The sequence below is a fragment of the Peromyscus leucopus genome, chromosome 10, assembly GCF_004664715.2.
Source record: "Peromyscus leucopus breed LL Stock chromosome 10, UCI_PerLeu_2.1, whole genome shotgun sequence".
NCBI lineage: Eukaryota > Metazoa > Chordata > Mammalia > Rodentia > Cricetidae > Peromyscus > Peromyscus leucopus.
The window spans coordinates 60,879,911-60,906,558 of record NC_051071.1 but is presented as its reverse complement, the minus strand read 5'-3'; the positions used below and the strand labels follow the sequence as shown (position 1 = coordinate 60,906,558).

Below are 26,648 nucleotides of genomic sequence, written 5' to 3'. Positions count from 1 at the left end.
TGGCTGCCTTTCTACAATCCTCGAGAATCCCAGCACTCACGGCGCTGAGGCATGAGGATCAAGAATTCAGTTCAAGGCCAGGCTTGACTGCATAGTGAATCACTGTCTCAAAATCTCTCTCTCTCTCTCTCTCTCTCTCTCTCTCTCTCTCTCTCTCTCTCTCTCACACACACACACACACACACACACACACACACACACACACACACACACACACACGGATGGCTTCCACCCCAGCAGGGGTAAATGCTCTTCACAGTTAAAGCAGGTGACAGGGAGCCAGAAAGGCTGTCCATACCTTTTAAACAGACTGAGAGTTAGTGAACAGAATTGTGTAGCCTACTTTTTTCATTTAATGTAACTACCATGTAGCAAACCATTTCTAGCTCTGTGAACATTTTAAGCCATTAAACATATTACCTCTCCTCCATTTACTGAATGCTTTGGCTGCCCTGGAACTCTCTATGTAGACCAGCCTGGCCTCAAACTCTGCCTGTCTCTGCCCCCTAAATGGTGGAATTAAAGGCATGCACCACTACATCCAGCTTTTTGTTGTTGCTAGAGATTAGGATTCTACGTAACCCTTGCCAGTCTGGAACTTGCTATGTAGATTCAGAATCACAGAGATCCACCTGCCTCTGTCTGCCAAGTCCTGGGATAAGAATGTTCCACAAACCAGCCCTAAACAGTTACTTGTTAGAGCTCTTGCATATATTATATATCTTACAATATAGTCTTAGACGGTGTCCTTCCTAGCCCACCGAAGAAACTGAGGTATAGAGAGTCTAAGTAATGGCCTCAATTCATCCACTTCATAGGCAGCAGGAGCAGTCCCATTTTTATGTTTACCCATAATAGTATCAGAGAGCGTGTCTGTGATGTTGAGTACTTCTCTAGGTCATTTCCTTTCCTAGAATCTGTGGTTACAGAGTAGTTGCTCTTTTACACGAATGCGATCTTCATTTTGCCGTAGTTGACTGAACATTTCCAGTTTGTGGCTGGGTCAGCTCATTCCTCCCACGCCACCAGCAAAACTTTAAAACCTCAGGGTTGTTGTTGAGTGAGTGGAGTCTAAGTAGTCACTTGGTGAGCTTTGACAGACATGTGACGTCCTGAGGAGCAACCAGGACCAGTGAGCTGGTTTGCCTGGGAGTGGCCCTTGTCACGATGGGCTGTGTGACCAGCTCAGGGATGACAGCACAGGATTCTGCACGTGGTGACCACTTTCAAAGGACAGCTTGATGGGAATTAGCATGACAGTCTAGTTCCCTGGTCCCACAGGGCTTGACAGGGCGCTGGAGGAAGGGAGTGACATCAATGGACTGGACTTGGTGAAGGGCCACCATCTGGATGGAGGCTTCTTATTGCTTGTCCTTTTTCTGTCTCTATCTTCTGTCAGCATGGGCTCCATAGATGCTTATCAGAACAACGAGGACATGGCTGGAGAGGAATAGAAACCTGGTTGAGTTTCAGTTACTAGGTTTTGAATCAGTTATGAAAGGGATGAGGTTAAATTGGGAATCTGGGATTGGTTGGGATGTTCTGACGTCACTGGTTTGCTAAGCAGTCGGAACCACATGTGACCTTTAGTGCTGGCACATGTCAGGTCACCCGTAAATGCTCCAAGTTTTAAGGGCCATGTCCGCTGTGTACCTAACCCCTCCCCCTTTTTGTTTTTTTGCTTCAGGTGAGTAGCAAAGATGAAGATTTTCTTGACCTCTCTGTTGATGTGGAGCAGAACACCTCCATCACTCACTGTTTGAGGTAACCGCTTACGTTCTGGCTGGGGTTTGAGCTTTTGACCTGGCCAGTGAACACATATGGGAAATCAAATCTCACATTTCTTCAAGATGTAATCTTGCTTTTAAACCAATATATTCTTATTACTTGATATTTCTTCTCCAAGAGATTAAAAGTAAACACATAGAGTCTGGAGAAGGGTCTTACGGAGCAGAGAGAGGATCAGGTGGAAGTAATTAGTCACTGTAGTTAAAACTAAAACTGGACTCTTTAATACAGATCTCTGTTTTGGCTCTCTGTGTATGTGTGCATGCATCTATGTGCATGTGTGCATGTGTCTGACAGATAATTAGTTAACACATAGTCACATAATTAGTTAATAAATGATACAGATACAAATCATTACTTGTTCTCTAAGGTAACCTCTTAGGTTAATTTTGTGTGTTTTGAGAACTAGGATGAAATTCTGCATTGTTTTAATGTTCTTTAGAGATCTCTCCTTAGTGTTGAGAGGCAGTAATGTGCCTAGGATTGCTGTAGATAGAACGTATTCACTTGTGCATTGAAAATGTGTTCAGAGAGGCTGGAGAGACGGCTAAGTAGTTCTGTGTTCACACTGTTCTCCCAGAGGACCTGAATTCAGTTCTCAGCCCCCATGTCAGGCAATGCCCAACTGCATGTAATTCCAGCTTTAGGGGGATTCAGTGCTTGTGGCCTCCATAGCTGCATCCATTTCTCACTTGAAATCCTCTCCTGGCCAGGAGGTTAGCCAGGTGTCTGAGCGCCCTTTGAATCTCACTGTGAATTCTCCATGTGAAAGTTGATCTTTAGGAATCCTGTTTCTACCGGTTTTGAGAAACTCAATTTATGTTCTGAGTTTACACACACTGTTATTCTTATTGCTTGTTAAATAAATCTTTTTAAAGGAAAGAAACGGTGCTTAGAATTGTTACAAAGACCCCCACTCCCTTTAAATAAGAAAATAGGTGCTTATAATTTTCCTAGGTCTGTCCTAGACACAGGCTACAGGAATGAATGTCAAAAATGACCAAGCTCTAAGGCCTAAAGACCTGTCCACTTCCAGTCAAGTGGGACTATACAGATGACCCTCAGTGCATTTGAGGCAATAAGACTGCCCTCTAGAGTGACTGCGGGTGAAGGTGCTAATGTAGACTGAGTGGTAGGGGCAGGTTTCCCCAACATAGAGATGCCACAGGGTGTGGACGTCTTATAGTATTATAACAAGGCTTTGTTGGTTTGCATAAGTAAGAATCAGGAGACAGGAGCTTGCTGGGAGTGGGTTCTTGGTTCACCTGGAGTGTGGTAGCTTGTTTGACTTGGGAGCAGATAGCTTTTGTATTGCCCAGGGGCCTGAGCACTGCCCGCGACCCACGTCTCTCCTCTCAGCGAGGAGCAAGCAAGGAGAGTTTGCACTCTGCTCTGTAGGCTGGCCTTCCTCCAGCTTGGTTCTGTGAAGAGGCTGGGTTCTCAACATTCCTGTAAAAACAGACCATCTTGGTAGTCCCCCGGAGCTTGATGACTGTAGTGAGTGGATGCCCGATGTACCTGGCTGGAAAAAGAGAAAGTTGTCCCAACATTGATCCTTTGGGGTGGGGGGAGGACATTGCCCATTCCCTTGTTTGGTAGAAATTTGGATTTGAAGAGGTACTGCTGCTTTGTGTACCTTGTGGGGGAGTTCCTGGGCCGTTTGAAGGCAGGTAGCCATAGTAGATGTAGCATTGGAACCCGGCAGATTAAGTGCTGAGTGATTAGATCTGACCTGTGATGGAGAACTGAAACACAGGTTTCTGTTTCCGTGGAGGAATGAGTGTTGGTCCAGTTTCCCCAGTAAAGGCAAAGCTGGGATAGGGGAGCATGCTGGGATGGGGGAGCATGCAGTATCTCTTAAGTCAGTTACTTTTCTCATTACTGTTATAAGGTGTTTGGCAAATGGGAACTGAGGGGAGAAGAGTTGATTTTTGGCTCGCAGTTTGAGGGTTCAGTCAATCACAGTGGGGAGGGCGTGGTGGTAGGATCACGGGGCAGCCGGTCACACCACGTCCACAGTTAGGAAACAGGTGAATCCTCACGTTCAGCTCACCTCCCCCCCACCCTGCTTCTTCCTGTTTTTATTCAGTCCTAGACCCCAGTGCATTCGATGATGCTGTCTGCATCAGTGTGGGCCATTTGTTCCCAGTTCTCCTCTCTGGAAACACCCCCACAGCTACCCCTAGAAACATGTTTCCTAAGTCCCCCTAATGTCATTCAAGTTGACAAGGGTGATGAACCATCATAGCTCCCAAACTGGCCTTTTCGATCATTCATATTCCTAACTGAATGGACACTTCAGACCAGCATTCCTGATAAGTACTCCAGCACTTTGTAACACCCCCAAATTAGATCTTGGCCGGCTCACCTACATCCTTCATCATCGAGGGCTCTGGTGATGGTGCCCCAGCTTCCACCTCTTCTGTCAGAAGTACAGGAGACCCAGGGGTAGATAACACCAGCAGATCCATTAGCTGGTTTTGTTGTTGTTGTTGTTGTCAGGTAAATCTTTGGATTAAGAAGGTTTCAGTGTTGCACACCTAATTCCAGCACTTGGGAAGTAGAGGCAGGCCGGCTTTCGTAAATTCAAGGCCAGCCTGGTATACATAGTGAGTTCCATAATAACTAGGACTCAAATAGGTAAATGAATAAATGTTAGATAGTAATTGAAGTCTTTGAGTTGGGAGAAGGAAGGACAAAGGCATGGGCCTCCAGGACTCAGTTTGGATTGTATTCCTTTTATCTGTGTGTCAGTTAGCTCTTTGATATCCCCTGCATTACCGTTTTATGCTGTGCTGTTCCCGTCTTTCATTTATTTTAATGACTGTTCAGGACTCAAGCTGAAATCTTGGGATCTGAAGGACGTGCCCAGCCCTCTCCTTCCAGAAGGGCTTTGGGTGACAGACTCCAGAGTAGCCTTACTGAACTTTTGTCCCAGAGACGTGGTATAAATAACAGTAAAAATCCAGAGAGAAGCCACAGATCCACACTGTCATCTGAGCCAAAGGCTCAAACTTCAGACCTCAGCGCCTAGGCAGGGTGAGCAGCCTGTGACTGGGGACTCTAAGAAAGAGGGTGAATCGCCCCCACCCCCATCCCAGCTCGGCGATGCCCTCAGGCAAAGGCTTAGCCTGTGTTCCGTTTGTCCTGACTGTCCTTCCAAAGCCTTTCTGGTGTTTTTGCTCTTCCCCTTGAGTGCCCTTGCCTCTCCCTGCGGCTCTTCACAGAACCCAGACTTCGAGTCTAAGAGCTCAGGTTTAAAAGGACTTTCTCCGCTCTTCCTCTCACCTGAAATCCTCTGGGCCAGGAGGTCGACCAGGTGTCCGAGCGCCCTTTGAATCTCTCTGCGCTCTCTCCCTGTGAAAGCTGATCTGTAGGATCTGTTCCTACCTGCTTTGAGAAACTAATTTATGTCCTGAGTTTACACACACTGTTACTCTTCCTGCTTGTCATGTGCTCTTTCATGTAGATGACCTTTGTTTTAGGTTTGATCATTAGGGACATTATGGAATTTCCTGGGATGTGACGCTCACAGATTTCTTTCTTTTTTCAATTGATTTTTTTTTTTTTTTTTGGTTAGGTTCCAAAGTAATGTGTTTCACTGTTGCATTTTCAGACATAATTTATTCTTATTTACTCATCCCCACGACCTTTGTTGCCTCTCCTGCTCTCTCTTCTTGGTTCCCTTCTTTCTTCACACGGCCCTTCTGCTTTCACGTCACATCTATCTCATCTCTTCTGTCACCTCCCTCCTGCCCCCCTTCTGTTAGTGCTCCTTTCAAGTCAGTCTCTCTCTCTCTCTCTCTCTCTCTCTCTCTCTCTCTCTCTCTCTCTCTCTCTCTCACACACACACACACACACACACACACACACACACAGAGATTCCATATATGGAAAACTTACCTTTCTGAATCTGGCTTATTTCACTTAACATAGTGATGTCCAGTTCCATTCATTTTCCTGTGCATCATGATTTCATTCTTGTTTATGTCGGAATAGAAGTCTATTGTATATATGTACCACATTTTTTTTTTAAATTTGCTCATCTGTCAATAGACATCTAGGATGGTTCTACCTCTTGTGAATCGGGTAGCAATCAGCACGGATGTCCAAGTGTCTCTGTGGTTTTCGGCTGGTTCTGTGCATTGTGAATTGGCATGGATGCATGTGTTATCTCTGAGGTATGCTGACTTAGAAGGCCTCCAAGTGGGAATCCAGTGGTGGTAAGCTGGGTCATATTTTATTTGTTTGTTTATTTGTTTTTGAGGACTCTCTATACTAATTTCCATAGTGTCTGTCCTTCTTCCGTCCCTCTGTCTGTCTCTCCATTCCCTTCCTTCTTTCTTGTTTCTTTAACATTCAAGTTAGTGGTTCTCACACTTTGGTGCAAGTAGCAGAATCACCTGAGATATTAGCAAAATCAGAGGCATAGAGTACGTTACGAACCTTGGTGATGCTGGGCTTCTGGTGATTCTGGTACACCAAACACCAAGCTCAGTTCTAACTCATGGGGACCACCAACGCCACTGACACTGCTTGGGATGTCACTAGAAATGTAGTCTTTAGAATCAGAATCTGTATTTTGACCACATTCCCCAAGTGTTTCATTTGCATGCTAACATCTGGGTGGACTGGAACTGCTGGTCTCCACTCCGGCAGCTCAGTGGGATTTCTGGTCTAGTGGAATACAGTTGTGCCTGGATTTTACCTGGAGGGATCTGATGGATTTGACTGATGTAGGAGTGGAAGGTAGAGCCGAGTGTTGATTGAGATTGCTTTTAAAATTATGGAGCCCTTGGGGCTGGAGAGATGGCTCAGAGGCTAAGAGCACTGACTGCTCTTCCAGAGGTCCTGAGTTCAATTCCCAGCAACCACATGGCAGCTCACAACATACATACAGATATTACATACTAAATAAATAAATCTTTAAAATATAGAGCACTTGGTTTGGAGAGATGGCTCAGTGGTTAAGAACACTAGCTGCCCTTACAGAGGACCTGAGTTCAGTTCACAGCACCTATGTTGGGCAACTCATAGCCACCTTTTACTCCAGTTCTAGGGGATCTGAAGCCTCCTGGCCTCAGTGGGCACACCTGTACTCCCCTGCACACACTCACCCACCACCATAAGCAAAATACAGACAATTTAAAAACAAATCTTCAAAAAGTAGAAACCCAAAATACTTAAAAGACAAAGCTGAGGTTCTGCGAAGGAGCCAGAGGGAAGGACAAGGCACTAAATGTGCAACGACTTCCTGTTTCTTTTCTTTGGTGTTGGCTTTTGTTTTTGAGATTTCTCTCTGACCCCGGAACTTACTGATTCAGCTCTGCTGGCTTGTAGGGAACTTCCTTCTAACCTCTCTCCCAGGCACTACTGTCACAGATGGGTGCTGTCTCACCAGCTGGCTCTTAACATAGGTGCTGGGAACAAGCCCAGGTCCCCACGCTTGTGAAACAGGCAGTTTAACAGCCCCAGACGTCACATTTTCTAACGCTTAGCTGCCCGTTTTTCTAAAGAGAGAAAGAAGGTGGTGTTGGTTTGGTCTAGGAGGAGACGGGGGAGGGAACATTATGATTAGAATTATAACATGAATTTTCAATTAAAAAAAAAGAATTTTCTCTTCTAAATGAGTTGGTTCTATTTTATTGACTAGATTAAGATTTTAATTGAGGGCCGCCAAGATGGCTCAGTGGGTAAAGGTGCTTGCTACCAAGCCTCGAGACCTGAGTTCAAGCCCCAGCTCCCAGGTGATGGAAGGAGAAAGCCAGTTCCCCAAAGTTGTCCTCTGACCTCCCCATGTGCATGCCCACATACATATATACACACATAATGGAAAAGAAACGTAATAAAAACTTTATTAAAAGAAACCATTTTAATCGAAATTATAAAAAGTCTGTACATTATTAGTTGGGCATGCTAGCTCTCTGCAACATGGGAACACCTTCCCACCCGAGAACAGTTTTTCTCCACTTAACTCAGGCTGGGTATGTCTCCATGAAGCTTTCAAGTTTCTTTATAAAGGCATGCATTTCTTATTAGATTTGTTCCCATGGTGAATCTTAAAATAATGTTTGATTGCTATTACGACCCTTTTTAAAGCAACACAGAGCACTCTGTCCTGCCCCAGCCTTCTCTGTGCATCAGAAATTTTATGCTGAGTTCTAGAGAGATCTCTCGGTTGCCTCCTGCCTATTTTAACGTGGCCTTCGGAAACTTTCCCAACCTTTCTTGCTCGCTTTATTATTATTTTGATCTTGATGTGAGAGAGAGAATCTATTATGCATTCCAGGCTGGCCTTGAACTCTTTATATATATATATATATATATATATATATATATATATAAATATATATATATATATTTATATATAAATATAAATATATATAATATAAATATATAAATAATATATATTATTTTATAATACCATTCAGTTCTACATATCAGCCGCAGGTTCCCCTATTCTCCCCCTCCCACCCCCTCCCCTTACCCCCAGCCTACCCCCATTCCCACCACCTCCAGGACAAGTCCTCCCCCGAGGACTGTGATCAACCTGGTAGACTCAGTCCAGGCAGGTCCAGTCCCTTCCTCCCAGACTGAGCCAAGTGTCCTTGCATAAGCTCCAGGTTTCAAACAGCCAACTCATGCAATGAGCACAGGACTTGGTCCCACTGCCTAGTTGCCTCCCAAACTGATCAAGCCAGGCCTTGAACTCTTGAGCCTCCATGCCTAAGTGCCTGGGCGCTGCACTGACAGGCGGACAGCACCAAGTTCTAACCACCAGTATGAGCTCACAGAGCTGCTCTGCTTCCATTACTGCTGGGCCGGCCCCTCATGGCCTACCTTCCCTGTCCATTTTTCCAAGTTCACTGTCAAGACAGCAATCGTGATTCTTACTGTGGCATTGTGCTTCTGACCAGCTGAGCCTGAGGAGCATGGTGGCCTTTTTAAACGGGGCCTTTAAATCAATCCAAGTTGAGTAACCATTATCTAAATGCACGGGACTAGATGTGTTTGGGATGTTGAGACCAGGGTTGCTCAATCAGGGCGAGCTTCTGGCTGTATTTTTATCCTATCTCCGCCTACAAAGAATGTTTAGTTTTTAAGATGTAAATGTGTTTGGTTGCTTGCTCTTTGCTGTGCTTCCCTTGATTGTTCTGATCAAGGAAACGATTGCACACAAAATTCCACAGCAGTTACTCGGTGAGGTCTTCATTCAGCGCCGTTTGAGTCTGATTGCTCACTAAGGACTTGAAATCTGCAGGGTCGACATGATTGCCTGTCAAGGGTCTCCTTATCGCCCGGCCTCTTCCAAGCCTTTCTCTGTAGAGCTGTTGAAAGCAGCAGCAGCTCTCAGAAGCGCTGTCTGCCTCTCTTTCCTGTGTTCAGGAGCCACTGAGCTGTAAGGGACCATGCGGGCTTCCTTGTAATACCTGAGGAGGAGCTGCTTGCTCCCTGCAGCTGTGACCCTCCCGCACACCCCCATGCTGTGCCTTACATCTGTGTCTCCCTGACACACTTCCTTCTGTGAGAACCTGATGAGGACATTGCCTCTTAGAAAAATACCTTGATTATTCCGGCACATGTTTATTTTCTCTTTTCTCTCTGCTTTCCCCATGGACTTCATTCTTCTGTCTTCGTTCGTTCGTTCATTCATTCATTCATTCATTCATTCATTCAACAGGGTCAGGCTGGATATCTACCAGTGAGCAAAATAGACAAGGTCTCTCCCTGCCCTGTTAAGAGTGCTCACTGTGTGGATACAGAGTCTCAGAGTTCAGGGTCCAGCATCTTGTGCCTGGCGGTAACCACAGTTCTGAGGTGTTCCGAGGCAGGATAATGGTCGGATCTCAGGACTAGCTGAGAAAACATGAGCCTCAGATTTGGGTAGAGAACCTGCCTCAAAGGAAGATAAGGAAAGTGATAGAGGAGGATAGCCAATGCCCTCTCTGGCCTCTGCGCGCGCACACACACACACACACACACACACACACACACACACACACACACACACACACACACCTTTAAAAACAAAACAGGCAAACACAGGAAACCAACCACAGTGGGATCAGAGCCTGCTGGGGTTCCTTAAGTGGTCAGAGAAATCCACTGAGTTCTGAATAGCTAGCCTTCCCAGCCACGAGGCCTCTGTAAAGCACCCTCATTGCTGAGGAAGTAGCCCCTACCTGTGTCCCTTGGGTAGAGAGCCACCCAAGGCCCAAATGGCTGGATCAGGAAGAGGCAGAGTAGAGGAGGAGGCAGGGTCCGATTAGTAGGGTCTGGTGCCCAGGGCCTGCAGAGTAGAGGAGGCAGGGTCCGATTAGTAGGGTCTGGTGCCCAGGGCCTGTGGTGTGGGAGCTGGACTGTTTCTCCTGAGTGCCGGAGGAAACTTTCGGAGAGGAGATCTTAGGCAGGCGAATCACCTCTCGTGGTTGTGACTAAGCTACACTGATTTGCTCATTTGCACTTGTCTCTGTGTGAGCATAGTTATTCTTCAAATCCCCAGGACCTAGCACCTATCTGGGAATTTAGCAAATGGATAATGGCTTTCTTTTGATGCACTCTTCGCTCTTCATAAGTGATAGATCATTAACACCATCTTCTCTTTAGTAAAACCTGATCATTCCGCTGCTCCCCGGGGTGGGGGGGTGGTGGTGAGGGTGTCTGTGAAGAAGGAAGTGTCAATAGGCATTTTCAAAACTGCAGGACAGTATATTCCAGATGTTGTTTTTAGCCTTTTGAAGCCGGCCACAGAAAAAGAAGGAGAGGCCGTGACATGGAGAAATGGGAAGCTCTAAGCAGTCGGCAGAACCTTCTGATGACTGTGCTAGCAGCCACAGCGGCCTTGCTTTAAAAAAGGCAGTGGACTAGAGTGCTTATCCTGGGGCGCGTGGGAGAGCAGGGGTGGGTGGAAGGTTGTCACTGCGTGTGTGTGTGTGTGTGTGTGTGTGTGTGTGTGTGAATGTGTGTGTGTGTGTGAGAGAGAGAGAGAGAGAGAGAGAGAGCAAGAATGTGTGTGTCTGTGTGTGTGTGTATGTGTGTCTGTGTGTGAGAGAGAGCAAGAATGTGTATGTGGTGTGTGTGTGTGTGTGTGTGTGTGTGTGTGTGTGTGTGTGTGTGTGTGTCTTATGTAGCCCAGGCTGGCCTTAGACTCACTAGGTGGTGGGTGACCTGGAGCCCTGACCCATCTGCTTCTACCTCCCTAGTGTAAAGATTATAGGAGTGCACCCCACCCAGTTTGTACAGCTCTACGGATAGAACCCAGGGCCTCTGGCATGTGCCAGGCAAGAACTCTACCACTGAGCTATACCCCTGGACCCTTCTTAGGGTTCTCTTAGCTGAAAGTTAGGACAGTTGTGTATCGTCCTGATCTTTGAAACATGGAACCTCCGAGATGCCATTTTTAAGTTAACATAGAAAAATACCACTTTGGATTTTATGATTGCCTTTTTGGGGGACATCATGGTCTAAGAGTAGGCTTTTGTTGTGGATGGTATTTATCTAACTTACAGATATTGTTGTTATTATTAAATACTGACTTCCCCCCCTCCTGAGTCTGTTAGAAACTCTAGTTTGTATCTGTCTGGGTGTCCTTCAATAAAATTTTGTTTTGTTTTTGTTGGGGGACGGGGGCTGCTTTTGAACTCACAGTGTAGCTTAGGCTGGCTTTAATCAGGTGTGTGCCAACACGTCTGGCTTAGAGCAAGCTGTGTTTCCAGACCGCTCATGGAGAAGCCAAAGTCCTATAGACGTGTTCTAATGGCGGACCGGTCCCAGCCTTCAGAAGGCTTTTTTTGTGATTACTGTTTTCTCCACTTTCACTGGGAAATTACCCTTCAGGTAATGGAGGGGTGTAAATGTGGTGTATTAAGTATGTCTGGGCTTTTTTTAAGAGGTGAAAATATTTTTCTCCACAGAGACTTCAGCAACACAGAAACGCTGTGTAGTGAACAAAAATATTATTGTGAAACGTGCTGCAGCAAACAGGAGGCTCAGAAGAGGTGCGTGAGGGGCTAAGGGGGTCGGGTGGGGAGGGTTAAGGGGAGGGGCTAAATGGGGGTCGGGTGGAGAGGGTTAAGGGAGGGGCTAAGGGGAGCGGGTGGGGAGGGCTAGGGGAGGGGCTAAGTGGGGGGTCAGGTAGGGAGGGTTAAGGGAGGAGCTAAGTGGGGGCGGGTGGGGAGGGTTAAGGGGAGAGGCTAAGGGGAGCGGGTGGGGAGGGCTAAGGGGAGGGGCTAAGGGGAGTGGGTGGGGAGGGTTAAGGGGGTGGCTCCCAGCAGAAGGGCTCCGTGGGTCTGGGATCTCAGCTTCACAGAGCCTGGGAGTCAGGAACCTTCCTCACCCGGGAAACTTGGATAGGAGCGCTGTCCTGGGGAAGCTGCTGTTTGTCCGTTCTTTCAACCCTCACCAAATACCAAGTGTTACTGTGTGCCAGATCCTATGCTGGCAAACAAGAGGGCCTCCGATGTACTCACTGCGTCCTTAGGGTTAAAGATAAACAATATAAGGTACTTTGCATCATGCACAACACACAGTATACACAGCGTTGCTGCTTTGGGCTAGACCTTGGCTCTCTTATTTACAGCCAGAGATTTAAAAATAATCTGTTGTGTGAGGCAAGGACGCATCCATTGGAGGAACCTGTGTTAAGAAAGTCAGAAAGCCAGGGATACACAAAGAAATACTGTCTCGAAAAAAACAAAAAACCAAAACAAAAATCTTTTTTTTTTTTCACCAGTACCAGTCAGCTACAGCTCTTGCACATTCTGAACTAATTAGTTGGTCCCCGTTATCTTATCCCAGAAGCCAAGAAACTTGACAGTTTAATCTTCCTGTGAACACCTACTTGGGATAAGTTTTATCTTGTTTGTTTTAGAGATTTCAAGGTAGCTCATAGATACTCAATGGTGCTTAGCCCCTCACCCTCCACACTACCCATGCACATCTTTCCTCATGGCATCAGAGTAGAAGGCCAACCCCTGTGACAGGCAGCCAGTATTCTACGTGAGTGGACATTGACTCTGCCTCAGGCAGCCTGGGTACCTGTGTGGTGTGAAGGTATTTTCTGTTCAACCTTGGAGGTTTCATGTATTGAAATGACATATGCTCCTGGGAAATATGGAGGTTTCATATAATTATTGTTTTTCTACTGATTTGTTTTTATGAGGCAGGCTGGGTCTGGCTGTGCGGCCCAGGCTGGTCTAGAACATGCCCGCTTCCTATCTCCACCTCCCTCCAAGCATTGGGACTATAAGGCCTGTGCCATCATGTCAGTCTCTAGAGATGTTTTTATTTTATTTTTGTGAAGAGGGCTTTTTGCCTTAGTAGATACCTCAATAAATATCCTCTTAGACTCGGTTCCTTTCAAACAATACGTACTAGACTGTGCACAGGTCCGCGGCGTTTGTCACGGCTAATTCAGCACATTCATCAGTGGGGGTAGAGGTGTGGGTTGCGGGAGAAGAACCTGGGTACTTTTCTCACTAGCCATGTTATCTACCCAAGCTGTGACTGTGTGACAGTTTACCCAGGAATGTTAATTCATGGTCAGGTAGTAGGGGGAAAAACTATTTATGTAAGGCTGGGGCCAGAACAGTTCCTCCAGGGCAGTATTTCTCAAAACCTTCAACGCACTGTTCTATGTGGAGGCTTCAACATGGGAAGAAGCCTTGTTCAAACTTGACCTCCATACCCTCCACCCCTCAATTTACTAATGTAGCCAGGACCTTGGAGTTTAGTTTGTGAACATGGCCCTTAGGTAATGCCTGCACTTTATAAACACTGAGAGTGAGAACCATAGTAGGGGACCCATGTAGCATGAAATCATAGAGTGAGGAGTGGGCAAGAGCCTGGCACCCATGGTGTGTGATGCCCAGGTATGTGCCAGAAACTTCCTTCTGCTGGTCTTTAGCACCTGAAGTTCTATCTGGATCATTTTGCCTGCTCCTTTCCCCAGCTTCCTTTTCTTAATTTCTCAGTCCTCCTGTCCACGTACTAGGGAGTAGACTGTCCACATACTTTCTATTCTGCAGGCAGAGAGGCACGGCAAGAGAATGTCTGCCATGATGACCACATGGAGATACATGGTTGTGCTTTTCTCCTACTTGGGTTAGCCAAGGATGCAGGATGTACTAGTCTCCGTAGACGAGCACACCTTTCTGCTAGTGAGAAGTCTGGAGACTTGCCAGACCCCTCCTGCTCTCGTTTGTATAGGCAATGGTGTGTTTTCTTCCTCTAATGGGCATTGGCCGCAAATGGTTTTCCGTTTCTCGCTTTCTTAGGATGAGGGTAAAAAAGCTGCCCATGATTCTGGCCCTGCACCTAAAGAGGTTCAAGTACATGGAGCAGCTGCACAGGTACACCAAGCTGTCTTACCGGGTGGTCTTCCCTCTGGAGCTCCGGCTCTTCAACACCTCCAGTGATGCTGTGAACCTGGACCGCATGTACGACCTGGTGGCTGTCGTTGTTCACTGTGGAAGGTAAAGGTGGGCTGGGAGGCAAGTTTCTGTGGTCAACAGAGGGCTTATCTCTTCATCAAGACAGACCCAGTACACCTTTACTGGACTACATACAATAGTACTTCTGGAAGTGCCACTCAGATTCTTACTGATCACCTCCAAATATACAGAAATGCTTAATGTGGAGGTGAACCCTAGAAATACAATGTTGCCTGACTTCATCATGTGGTCATCATCAAGGGTACTTAACAAATACTAGGTGATATAATAATACAGCACTACTGACCCGTGTCCAATGTCATTAAGAAAAAGACATGTCAGTATGTAGCACATGCCTGTTCATAATCATACCTATAAATACACGTGAAATAACATGAGAACAATGATAATCCAAATGTTCTATCATTCAGGGAAGTAATTTCATCTCCTTTGGATGGAAATGATGTAGACAATGAGTCTAAAATAACATAGTAAAATAAATGCTTATGCGATTATGATTTTATTTATATACTTTAAAGATTTATTTTTATTTTAATTATGTATAGGTGTGTGTATCTGCATGTGGGTGTATGCATGTGAGGGCAGGTGCCTGCAGAGACCAAATGGGTCCTCTGGAGGTGGAGCTACAGATGTTTGTAAGTCACTTCACGTGGGTGCTGGGAACCAAACTTGGGTGCTCTTGACTTCTGAGCCGTCTCTACAACCCCAGATTTTATGTTTGGAAAAGCTATGTATAGGCGTTGGCAAGATGACTGAGTGTATTGCTCTTCCAGACCTGAGTTTAATTTCAACACCAGTGTCCCGTGGCTCACAGCTCCCTGTAACTGCAGCTCCGGGAGGTCTTACACTTTTCTGGCCTCAGCCCCAGGCACACAGACACACATAATTAAAAATTAAATATAAAGAGTCATACATACATAATATATGCATGTGTATATATAAAAATCATGATCTGAAAAATATTTTACTATGTCTGAATCAAACCTGGAAGCAATCGATCAGATGTCATAATTTTGTGGCATTTTGACTAGTCAAAAAAATCTGTTCTTAAAAATATTTTTTATGTAGCTTTCAGCATGTCCCCAATTCTTTTTTAAAAAACATAACTTTTTTTTTTTTTTTTAAGATCGCAATATTTAGTGTGTGGGTGCATCCACGCACACCTCGGCATGAGAGTGGAGGTCAGAGGTCAGCCTGTGGGAGTTGTTTTTTTCCTTCTACCAAGTGTATCCTGGGGAATTCAACTCAGGTCGTCAGGTTTGGCAGCAAATGTCTTTACCTGCTGAGCACCTTCCTAGCTCCATTTCCCCACAGTCTACAGTAAGATTTACATGAGAAAAAGAAAGGAAGCCCCTAAATATGAAGAAGCCAAGGGCTTCACTGAATGTTCTTGGCACATTTATTTTAAAAAAATTCGTATTTGGTATAATTCATGGGAAAGTGCATTGAAAATTCACCTGTTTTCTATCCATTCTTCATCTGGCTAGGGTGGATAAGTGGGTTCACGTCCTCTTTCGGGACGGGCACAGGGTCCCTCTTGGGTGTGGGTTTTAGCTTGTGGGACAGCATATTGCAAATGTCTCTTCCTCTCTGCCTGGTTTGGAGACTGTAGACCCACCTTTCCTAAGACGACACTGTCACCATGTCAGGAATGGGCTGCTTCACTTTTTCACCCAGCTGTGGGGAGGACTGCATCAGACCGTGACTTCCCGTCTGACACACCCCATTTCTGTCCTGAGTATACCACTTCAGGTTGCTAGATATTTTCTTCTCAGTCAGTTTTATTTATCGGATAGTTGTGATTCAACTTTGTGCTCCACTGAACAGTTCTAATTGTTATTTGTCTAAAGAACATAGGGCTCCCGTGATCACAACCCAGCCATGAACACTGGGGACCCCACAGTGGGGTGGAGTATAGAGCGTGGGCAGGCAGGGCCTGGGGATGGGTGGGAATCATGGCGGGGATGAGGGAGTGGACAAGTGAGGAGTTCCAGGGAGGTTGGGCAAAGAGGAAGTAGAGGTACTGATGAGCAGGGTACCTGAACACTTACAGTTTGGCTTTCTGTCGGGGACCGATTCTATCCTCAAGAAGACCATTGAGGGCAAGGCATCAACCCATTTAGCAGATCCCTGGGGAGGCCAGACTCTGGGATCACCAGTTTCTTTAATGGGGATACAAGGTCTCAGCAGCCCTGGCCACAAGGGACAGTGAGTACCAATTCTCACATGTTACGAACGGCTGTTTTCATTTCCCTGTAGAGGCAATCCATTCCTTTACATAGGATGGGGCTGACGTGTGTAGGGAGTGGATGGCTTCTTGGGGTTTGAACTCTTATTTCCTGGGTTCTGTGTCAGGATCTGAACATATGAACCAATCAGACGAGTGAATACAACACACAGCATGGGTCTTGTTGCCCTTGCCAGGTTTAGAGTCTGGTGGGAAAGATGGATAATGGGCAAGTCCACACAGTGGCCTGTGTTTTTGGTTTTTACTTGTTTACTCTTTCGGGGGCCCGCCACCCAGCTCCCAAATAATCATACATGGAGGCTTATTCCTAATTATGAATGCCCGGCTTTAGCTTGGCTTTCTTCTTGCCAGATTTTCTTAACCTAAATTATCCCGTCTACCTTTTGCCTCTATGTCTGTTCCTTTTCTCTTATTTCTGTAAATCTTACTCGTACTCTGTGGCTTGCTGTGTAGCTGGGTGGCTGGGCCCTGGAGTCCTCCTCTGACTACTTCTTTCTACCTCTTTTCCCAGATTTCTCCTTCTATTAATTCTCTCTGCCTGCCAGCCCCGCCTATTCTTTCTCCCACCTTTCTATTGGCCGTTCAGTTCTTTATTAGACCATCAGGTGTTTTAGACAGGCACAGTAACACAGCTTCACAGAGTTAAACAAACGCAACATAAACAAAAGTAACACACCTTGAAATAATATTCCCCAACACCAAAATTAGCCTCTGCTTGGTAACGTAGGATGCTGGTCAGTGCTCTGAGTTGGAAGCAGGAAGAGGGAAGAGAAGGGGATGAAGGATGCTGGTTTCAGGATGCTGGCCAGGGCAGGGCTGCCTGTGGAGGTTGAGTGGGTGGAATGGGCCATGGTTACTAATGTAGAAGAGGCCCTTTTCATCCAGAGTTAGGAGTGATGCAGGGGCCACGCACAGGTGGACAGGCGGTGGAGACAGGAACTCGGCAGGCTGGAGCTCAGGAGAGAGAAGCAGCTGGGTGGGAGAGATGGGGACTGAGCGTGTGCAGCATCTGTGTGTAAAGAAAGTAGATGGGGGTGGGGAGGAAGTGGCTTACGCATAAGGTGCTTACCTCACCAGCCTGAGGACCAGAGTTTCCAGATGTCTGGAAACAAGGTAAAAAGCCGGGTGAGTGTGACAGCCTGCCCATCATCCCACGGTTTGGGAGCTAGAAACAGGGAATTCCCTAAGCAAGAGAGCTATCCAGAATACCCAACTGATGATGACGCCATATCAACCCCTGGCTTACACACACGTATGCACGCACATGTGAGCACCCACATTCACGCATGTACTACCCACACACATGGTAAGTGATGAGGGGAAAAGAATTCAGCTTTTCAATTTTAGTAGTATGTATATTAAGAAACAATTCTAGATTTAGGATTGAAGTCTCCGTTTTATATAAATCTAAATGCAACTATGTAGTTATACTACCCCCCCCCCATCGCTTTTCATAGTGCATAGTACATAGAGGTGTGCATCCCAGAGCATGGAATAATGCATCGTAACATATTCTGAAACTTAACTTAGATCATACCTCTGCTGAGCATTCCCTGGCATCTTCCGGGTGTGCTCAGGAAAAAGACAGAGATCTTAGCTACTGTGCTGGGGTGCAGGGAAGGTCTGTCCCTTTGACCCTCTGTCCCCTTTGTCCTCCCCTGGGGTTTCTTGGCCCCAGCTGTTCCGACTTCTGAGTTGATTGGTGTATATTTGCTTTCTACTCAGCTGAAACATCCATCATACAGTCACATGACTTCTCTCTCCGACCTGTTTCCTTCAGGCATCACACATTCAAGAGCTCTCCCTTCGTCGCTGTTTATCAACACGACTTTCCCAGCACCCTGCTTTGACTCTCCCATGTGCTTATGTGGTTGGTTTGTTTATAGCCAGTGGGACTCCCTCCCCAGACACCTCTCTCTTTTGTACTATTATAACAAAGTACTCATCCGAGTAAGTTTTATATAACATGGGTCATTTGGCTCATCGGTTTTTTTGTTTGTTTGTTTTGTTTTGTTTTTTAGGTGGATAAATTCAAGCCCCCAAACTACATCTAGATTGGGCTTTCTTATTACATCAGGGCATGGAGGAAGACAGCATGTGGGAAAAGTGTGCAAGAAAGGGGGAAGGGCCAGATCCCTATAACAAGTGCACTCTCATGGGGGCAGAGGACCGAGAATTAAATCAATAACTCATAGACTTTGGGATTCACACTCAACCTGTGACACCAAGTCCCAAGAGAAGGGGGAGGTACTTTGTCTTGCTCACTGTTTTTCTGACAGGTAGTAGGTGTACAGTAATTCCCAGTGTTAACTGAATCTGAATGCATGCTTTCCCCATCGGGCCTCTGTACCGCACGCAACCCCTTCCCCATGCACCCAGGTACTCTGCCAAAATTGTGCACTTAGACAAAAACTAGCCCGCATTCTTTTAACTTGGAAACAGCCAATCTCTGTGGTGCCCAGGCTGGATTTGACTTCCTGCCTCAGCCTCCAATTGCCAGTGGGCTGACTCTACTTGGTGACATTAGATTTTTGCATTGATAGCTGGAGGGTTATAAAGAAGGACTTGTTTACCTGGTGACTTTCGCTCCTTGGTTCTTTTCCAGTGGTCCTAACCGTGGACATTACATCACCATTGTGAAAAGTCATGGCTTCTGGCTGTTGTTCGATGACGACATTGTAGAGGTAGGTATGTAGGTTGCTCTCCCATGGGCCTAGGGTGGAGAAGGGATTTGGGGTGGGCAATTGTTGTTAATGCTACCTAAAATAGACCTGCCTTCCAGTAGTAAAGACATATTTAGATTGCATCCATGTACTTCATGTATTGTTTTTTTTGTAAAGGAATATTATAAACTCTACCCTCAAAGGTGGAATCTGTTTTAGCCCTCCAGGGTAGCTGTGTTAGTGGACTGGGCACTAAAGGAAAAGAGCTCTGATGAACTGGAAGAGCTGAGGTTATTCACAGACCCCTCAGATTACTGTCTGGAAGACAGACTTCCTAAGTTATTCCAAGGATGTCTATGTACAGTTATGGTTAAATGAAAGGGTTGGGTTTTCTCCTGCAGGAGTTTGCATCTGCCACATCTGTAGAATGAACCATTTGCCCTCAAAGGTTCCTAATTACATTTTTACACCAACTCATTTTAGATTCTGTGTTTTCAGGAGTCATAGGAAATAATCACATTATTTTTTCCCCCTTCATTGCAGAAAATAGATGCTCAAGCTATTGAAGAATTCTATGGCCTGACATCAGATATATCAAAAAATTCAGAATCTGGATATATTTTATTCTATCAATCAAGAGAATAACTTAGCGGAGCGTGGGACTAATTCCAGCAGGGAAATACTCAAAGCACTACAGCCTTGTTTCTCTGCAGACCTTCCCCCCCACAACCCACTGACGTTATCACTGATGCCCACTGGTCTGGCAGTGTTCAACTTCCTTCCTTTGTGTTTTTATAAGCAGCACTACTCCTGGTTTGTCCTGGTCTGAGGTGGAGTTAACTGCAGTCAGATTCTAGTCAGATTTAGATGAATAACTGTTGCTAATTTGAAGATTGGGGTGAATGTTATGCGGCTTGTCATGTCTGGCTAAGTCAGAGTGACATTTCCTGTAAATGTCACAGCCCATTTTGAGTGTTTGTTAAGCTTCCTGAATGGTTTCCGGGGTCCCTTTTCCATGCATTCCTTTGACATGTCCCTGGAAGTGTTGCTACCCATTGTTAGCGTGCCTGCCTCTTCTGATGGCAGGAAGATAGATCTTCTCCCAGTAAGGCTGCAGCCATAGCTTTAAGTCTGTGCAAGTGAAAATGTCTAAAAGTGAGCAACGTCCATGGTGAAATCATCCTCCGCATTGGAACCGGGTGAAGCCAGGCTGTTGATGATGGCCAGTGTTTGCACCCAACTGTGCTTACCTAGCTGGTAGAATCCCAGGGGCTAAGACTATGGAGCTCAGGGCAGGCAAAGCCAGGAGGAACATGTTTTTGTGGATAGTGAGAAGTTCCTTATCTTCCTACCAAAAGCCAAGTTTCAGGAAAACGATGCGAGGCTGTTCCTTTTCAGTGACCATTTTCTTCTGTTGGGTCCTGTAGCTGTCTTCTTCTCGTATCTGGCACTGCTAAGCTTTTCAAGCTGGCTTTCCAATCCTGCTGGTGTTTTGCAGTCAGTGGCATCAGGGCTGAGATACCAGTTGGCTGCCTCTGGCACATCTCTCTCTCTAGCCAGTGGACACCAACATCCTTCCTAGACCAGGAAGATGAATCAACTACTCTGTTTGCCTTGACGACCATCAGCAGATTGTACAGCTTCATTTAAAAATCAAAATCCTATTCAGTCTGTTTACGGGGACACTGGTGAGTTCCAGGGCTAAAACAAAACTCTCCCTGAAGGGAATGCTGGAGTTAGTGGAGTGTGAGATGGGTCACCGGAAGTGTTAAGGGGTGGGCGAAAGGATGAACAAGACAGCTGCTGTTTCTCTGGCTCAGATTTCTAGAATGCTTGACAAGACAGTGTCCTGGGAGAACCTCATCTCACTATTTTCCCTTTTGTTATGTGTGTATTTATTAGAGAATTTGAATATTGGTACCTTTTCTTAAAAGGGTTGATTTGGTGTTTTACTGTTGAGTTAATCTTAGTTTTCCTACAAATACTATGAGTCACAGATCTTGGGTTCCTTTGGGACGTCAGTTGACTTCCATACACTATAGTATACTGTGAATGTGTTATGTTGTGACCCAATACATCAGCGAATGAACATGCAAACTCTTGGCATAATGTGAACTACAACTGTAATTGAAGAGCGTCAGTGGCCATTTTGCAACAATGAAGAGGATAGCACTTTATCTAGGTGAAAACTGGACCTTTTATTTTTTGAAATATCTTGAACTGTTTGTGGCTCAGAACTTAAGCATGCCAACACTTCATTTGTTCATGCTTGAAGGAGGATGTCTCACTCTTCACTGGAGAAGACGAACAGGGTTATTTCATGTTATTGTCTTATGCAAGTGGCGAAATGGACCTTGTTTTGGTTAGAGGCAAATGCGTATTTATAAATATTGTGTCTTTTTTCCCCCTCCATGAAGCATATTTATTAATCACTTACCTTGGAGGTGAACCTTTATTCTTTAAAGAAAGGCCCTTTCTAAATGAAAGTGATTGATGGAAGGAAATGTTTGTACCACATATGGCCCATATATTTGACTGTGGGTTACAAAGGTTAAGAAAATGGTTACTGGTTTCTAATCTATTTGGAACTGATCATAGAACAAAAATTATTAAAATTATCTTTGAAACAACTCTTGGACCTAATTTATTAGACAAAAAATTATTTCAATTGGAAGCCCAAAGTGCTATTATAAAGTTCAGCACACTTTTCTTTTCTTTTTTTTCCTTTGGTAAGCGTGTAAAGTTTTCCCCAGTAGTGTGGACAAAGTCATTGCTTTTAACAGAGAAAGCGAGTTAAAATTCAGTATTCATGAAGAAGTTTTTGGAACGGAAAGAGATAAGCATGGAGACTACTGTACTGACCTTCAGCTGGTTATGGTGCAGGGGAAAAAGATCGCAGAAGACCAAATACAAATCTCCATCCACACGCCATCTGTCTTTAAAACATAGGACCATCTGGTAACTACTCACCTCTTTTTCAGTCAAGGAAACAACCTGAGGCAGCTCTCTTCCACACCCATCATTTTTCTTGTCCTAGAGAAATCATGTTCTCACTTGCCGTCCCTGGTTCTAGCAGAAACAACAGTGACGGTGGGACACGTGAGACCACTCCAAGGTCACCTCCAAGGTCACGGCAGCGATAGCACAAAGACCCAGCAACAGGCCCCCAGATGGGGCTTTGCGTGTTTTCTCCAGCAGGAGTGAGGAAGCCTGCTGCATTCTCGAATTGCTGGGTATTTAAAAAGAAATTATAGTGTCTTTGAAGAGACTTTAAAACTTTTTTTAAAAAAATGAAATGTTTGTTTTATTGGTTACTTGCTAGTTTAACATCTAGATTATGGTACAGTATGCTAAAATCTTTTGTTTCAAGGCAAAATGTAGTGAAATGGTGACATGTATAGAGCCGTTACGTTGATGTGTTTTTCCATTCCAAGCCATCATCAGGTAGACTGGCTGGAAGAAAGCCAGAAATAATACAATCAGGGTGTCAGTCTGAATAGGAAGCCATTCCCATGTGGTTTAATGTCCTGGTTATATTTTGGACTTAACATAAAAAGGAACATGACAGAAATGGTCCCTGTGCGTTTGTATTCATGGGTACCCTTAATCTCATGGGCATGTCTAACTCGAAAGTGTGTTCTAACTGGCGCTTAAGGCTTATTTTAGATACTGGAGTGTAGCTTTATTATGGATGGATTTTATCTTTTAAACATTTCATTTTGATCAATTTTGTATATTCATGTGTATTAAAATATCGTGCACTAAATGTTCTCTCCTGGTTTGCTGTTACCTGGTCAAGGGATTGGCCAGCACCATTGTGATTAGCCCATGCAAATGGCATGGGTCAGAGAAAATTATTGCCTATTTTTCTGCCTAATTAAATTTCTGTTTTCTAGTATTACATTAACTTATTTTTGGCTCCTATTTCTGTAACCAAAATAGTTACTGTATGTGTGTGACATTCACTTGATTTTGTTGCTTAAAAAAAAAAAAGCTTGTAGTTTCTATTTAAAATAATCTGTATCTTTGTTTGTTTTTTTAATGTAACCAACTCAAGCACTTTAAGTAATGCTGTCAGTGTCCTGAGATTTTATTCGCTTTAACACTCTGCCTCTAGAAGTGTTTGCAAGAAAAATGAATAAAACAGGAATTATCTCCATAGAGAACCATAACGGAGTACTGTCACACATGTGACCTTCAAGTCCTTGGCATCACACATGAGCCAGTGGTGTGGCCGCTGTGCAGGGAATCATTCGGGACTGAATTTTGAAAATGTGAAGGAGAGTCTGCTTATCAGCCTATGGAAAGGCAGTAGCTCCGTGGAGTCTGGTAAGACCCATGTCCTGGACATAATCTACTTCATTTTGTGCAACAGGAGCCACAGACTGCTGTTGAGGAAACTGCACACTGAGAAAATCAGTGGCTAGAGTGTGTGCACCAGCTGGCTAGACTTCGCAGTCCACTTCCCCTTGTGTGGAATCTTCTTAGTTATAACCTGCTATTCCTAAAATAAGGATGTGGCTCCCAACTCTGGGGTGCCATCAGCACTGGTTTCCAGGAGTAGGAATGTGTTCCTAGGTCTGGCCTTTCAAGCCTGATTTGTGGGGACCCTGCCCTCAAAATTCTAAGCCAGATGCAGCCTACTTCCTACTCACATACATGAGTTCAGGCCTTACCTGTAGTCAAGAGGAAAACCCACAGTTGCCAGAATCTGGGCTTTTCTTCCCAGCTAGTGACTTCAGGGGGTCTGTGTGTAGACTGGAAATTGTGACCCTGAGTCCATGACTCGGTGTTAGTATGGGACCCTGTGGGCCAGGACTGTGGATAACTAACTGTAAGTCTCCCTGTTCCTGCATCTTCATTTGGGTTCATGAGCTTGAACGTGACTGGGCCAAGCAGGCTGTTGACTTCCAGGATAACCAGAGGAATAGAGGACCTTCTTGGGAATAAGAATTTCCCCCCTAGGCTTTGTTTTCATCCTCCGTCAAATGGGTTTAAGCACAGACCTGTCGCTACAAGCCACTCAGATAACTATTTCTAGAGAATGAGAAGCCACCCTCTTCATCCAATATTCTTCTGTTTTCATTGATGCTTAAAACAGCTTTAACAGGGCTGGAGAGATGGCTCTGTTAGGAGCACTGACTGCTCTTGCAGAGGACCCGGGTTTGGTTCCCAGCACCCACATGGTGTCTTACAACCTCCATAGCTTCTATTCCAGGGGAGTCCACTGCCTTCTCTGGGTGACATGCACATGGCACGAATGCACACATCCAGGCAAAACACTCACGCACATAAAACAAACCTTAAGCAAACCAACAGCCGGCACCTTTAACCGAGAATCCCGTTCCCATGGCGTCTTCCTTACATGAGTGTGAAGGACACTTGTGGAGTCACTTTTCTTGAGGGTAAATTTTGATTTCAGGGACAGTACTCCAAGCAGACTGCTTACTTTTCCTAATGATACCCCAGGTGGAGGGATTCTTATTCATTATTTAACACTTGTGGAGATATAGAAAGATGAGCCAAATGCCGTCCCCCCCCCCCCATTTCTTGCCTCAGAAAAAGTCTGTGGGAAAAAAAAATGCAGCTTTATAGAAATACCACACATGGGGGCGGCAGTGGCATTTGGCTCAGGGGTCCCCGTGCAGATGGCCCTGAGCAGCCCTGTTCCCCTCCTGGGGACCCGCTTTCTCCTCTCTGCTTTCAGCCTTAGCTTTCTCTTTTGCTCTCTTGCTGACACCATTTTTAACAAAGGGCAAACCTATTATGTTTCACTCGTGGATTGGACTATTTTGCCTTTTAATCTTATGATAAAAGAATCAACTTTCTGGTGGTTGGAGAGGAGGCTTAGTGGCTGAGAGCATGTACTGCTTTCTCGGAGGACCCGAGTTCAGTTCCCAGCCATGGCTGGCAGCTCACATGTGTCCGTAACTCCAGCTTCAGGGCCATTTGGTACTTTCGGCCTCCATGGGCATCCTCACCTACATGTGTGCACGTACACATGATTAAAACGAAATCTTTTTGGAAAAGTCATTCTTTTGAAAGCCCGGATGGTAGCTTTTGTGAACACCACTATCTGTCTTGTCTTCACAGCTTGTTTACATTATGACCCAGCCATTAGACTTCACCCAGACTTATCAGAATGAATCAGGGCATCAGAGTCTGGGAGCTATGTGAGCAGTAGCTTTATATTGGCTTTCTAACCAGTGTTGGTATTTTTAGGTGCCCATCTGAAGAAAATTGTTTTGAACTACACATGAGGGACTTAAAGACAAATGAAGATTAACTTTGTTTTGGTGATCAAAGTCCAGGGTCAGAAATGTAGAGAAAAAGGATGCCTGATCTTGTGTTCATTTCCCACGTGGTTGTAATGTGTTAACCTTGGGACATCATGTTATAACACAGGTCCATCCTCTGCTTTCCATCTCTCAAGAGTGAGCATGTGTGCTGTATGTAAAGCAGCGAGGCAGGCCGGTGACATGGGCTCTGGTCCTATTTTGTCTCAGCCCCTTGTGACAGTGGGGATTTGGAGATGAAAATGGAGATTTGGATCTGACTCAGTTGGAAGCAAAATGACTCCATGATTGAAACCACCATTCCTATATATTCAACCTAGTCTTCCCCCTGTGAGTCGACTAGACTGCATCCACATTCTAGAGGCTATCTTAGTGGACCTTGCCAGAGAGAATTCATGTGCTGTGAAAATCACCACCCGAAGAACCGGAGGACGGGCTTGAAACCTGCCGAAAGCTAGGCCTATGCATATCAGAGTTTATTCATCTCCAGGTGGAGAATTTTGTACTTCTGCACATTCTCTCTCTCTCTCTCTCTCTCTCTCTCTCTCTCTCTCTCTCTCTATATATATATATATATATATATATATATATATATATATATATATATACATATGCCAGAGGTCATCCTCGGGCATTGTGCCTCAGGAGCTGTCCACCTTGCCTTTTGAAACAGGGTCTCTCACTGGGAGTTATGCTAGGCTGACTAGCCTGTGAGCACCCCAGATCTGCCTGTCTCTGCCTCCCCAGTACCGGGATCACAAGTGTGTGCTACCACACCTGGTGTCTATGTGGTTCTGGGATCTAACTCCACATCTCCTGATCTCTCTGCCCTGGGTACTTTTTAAAATGAGTTAGGAAACCCATGTAAAGAGAAACTTGCCTTCCATCCTCATTCCCTCGGGTAAGAAATTCTTTAAAGACTTTTTGTTTGAAAACTCCTTAAAAACAAATCGCTTCTACATATTTCCCCACCCACCACCCTTAATTCCCAGGGGACAACAACAACAGTATTGATTGTCACCTGGATCGGATGTCTGTGCCAGGTCGGACAGAGAAGACTTCAGCAGAAGTTGTGGGGAGCCTGTGGAAAGGACAGATTGTCCCTCAGGATGTTTACTAGCAGCTGGAACTTTAGGTAGCACGTCATCTGAGGAGCCTATAAAGGCTTATGAAGTAGGAGCATCCTGAAGAGCCTGTCTGG

General features: G+C 45.3%; 1 protein-coding gene across 1 annotated transcript in view; it reads left to right on the top strand.

The window, feature by feature from the left end:
- Nucleotides 1–23,323, top strand: part of Usp46 (ubiquitin specific peptidase 46) — a 72,401-nt gene extending 49,078 nt beyond the window's left edge. The window contains exons 5-9 of the mRNA XM_028859458.2: nt 1,688–1,764; nt 11,703–11,786; nt 14,064–14,261; nt 19,094–19,172; nt 19,695–23,323. Coding sequence (XP_028715291.1) covers nt 1,688–1,764; nt 11,703–11,786; nt 14,064–14,261; nt 19,094–19,172; nt 19,695–19,796 — 540 coding nt within the window. The 3' untranslated portion in view covers nt 19,797–23,323. The remainder of the gene's footprint in view (nt 1–1,687; nt 1,765–11,702; nt 11,787–14,063; nt 14,262–19,093; nt 19,173–19,694) is intronic.
- The last annotated feature ends 3,325 nt before the right edge of the window (nt 23,324–26,648 follow it).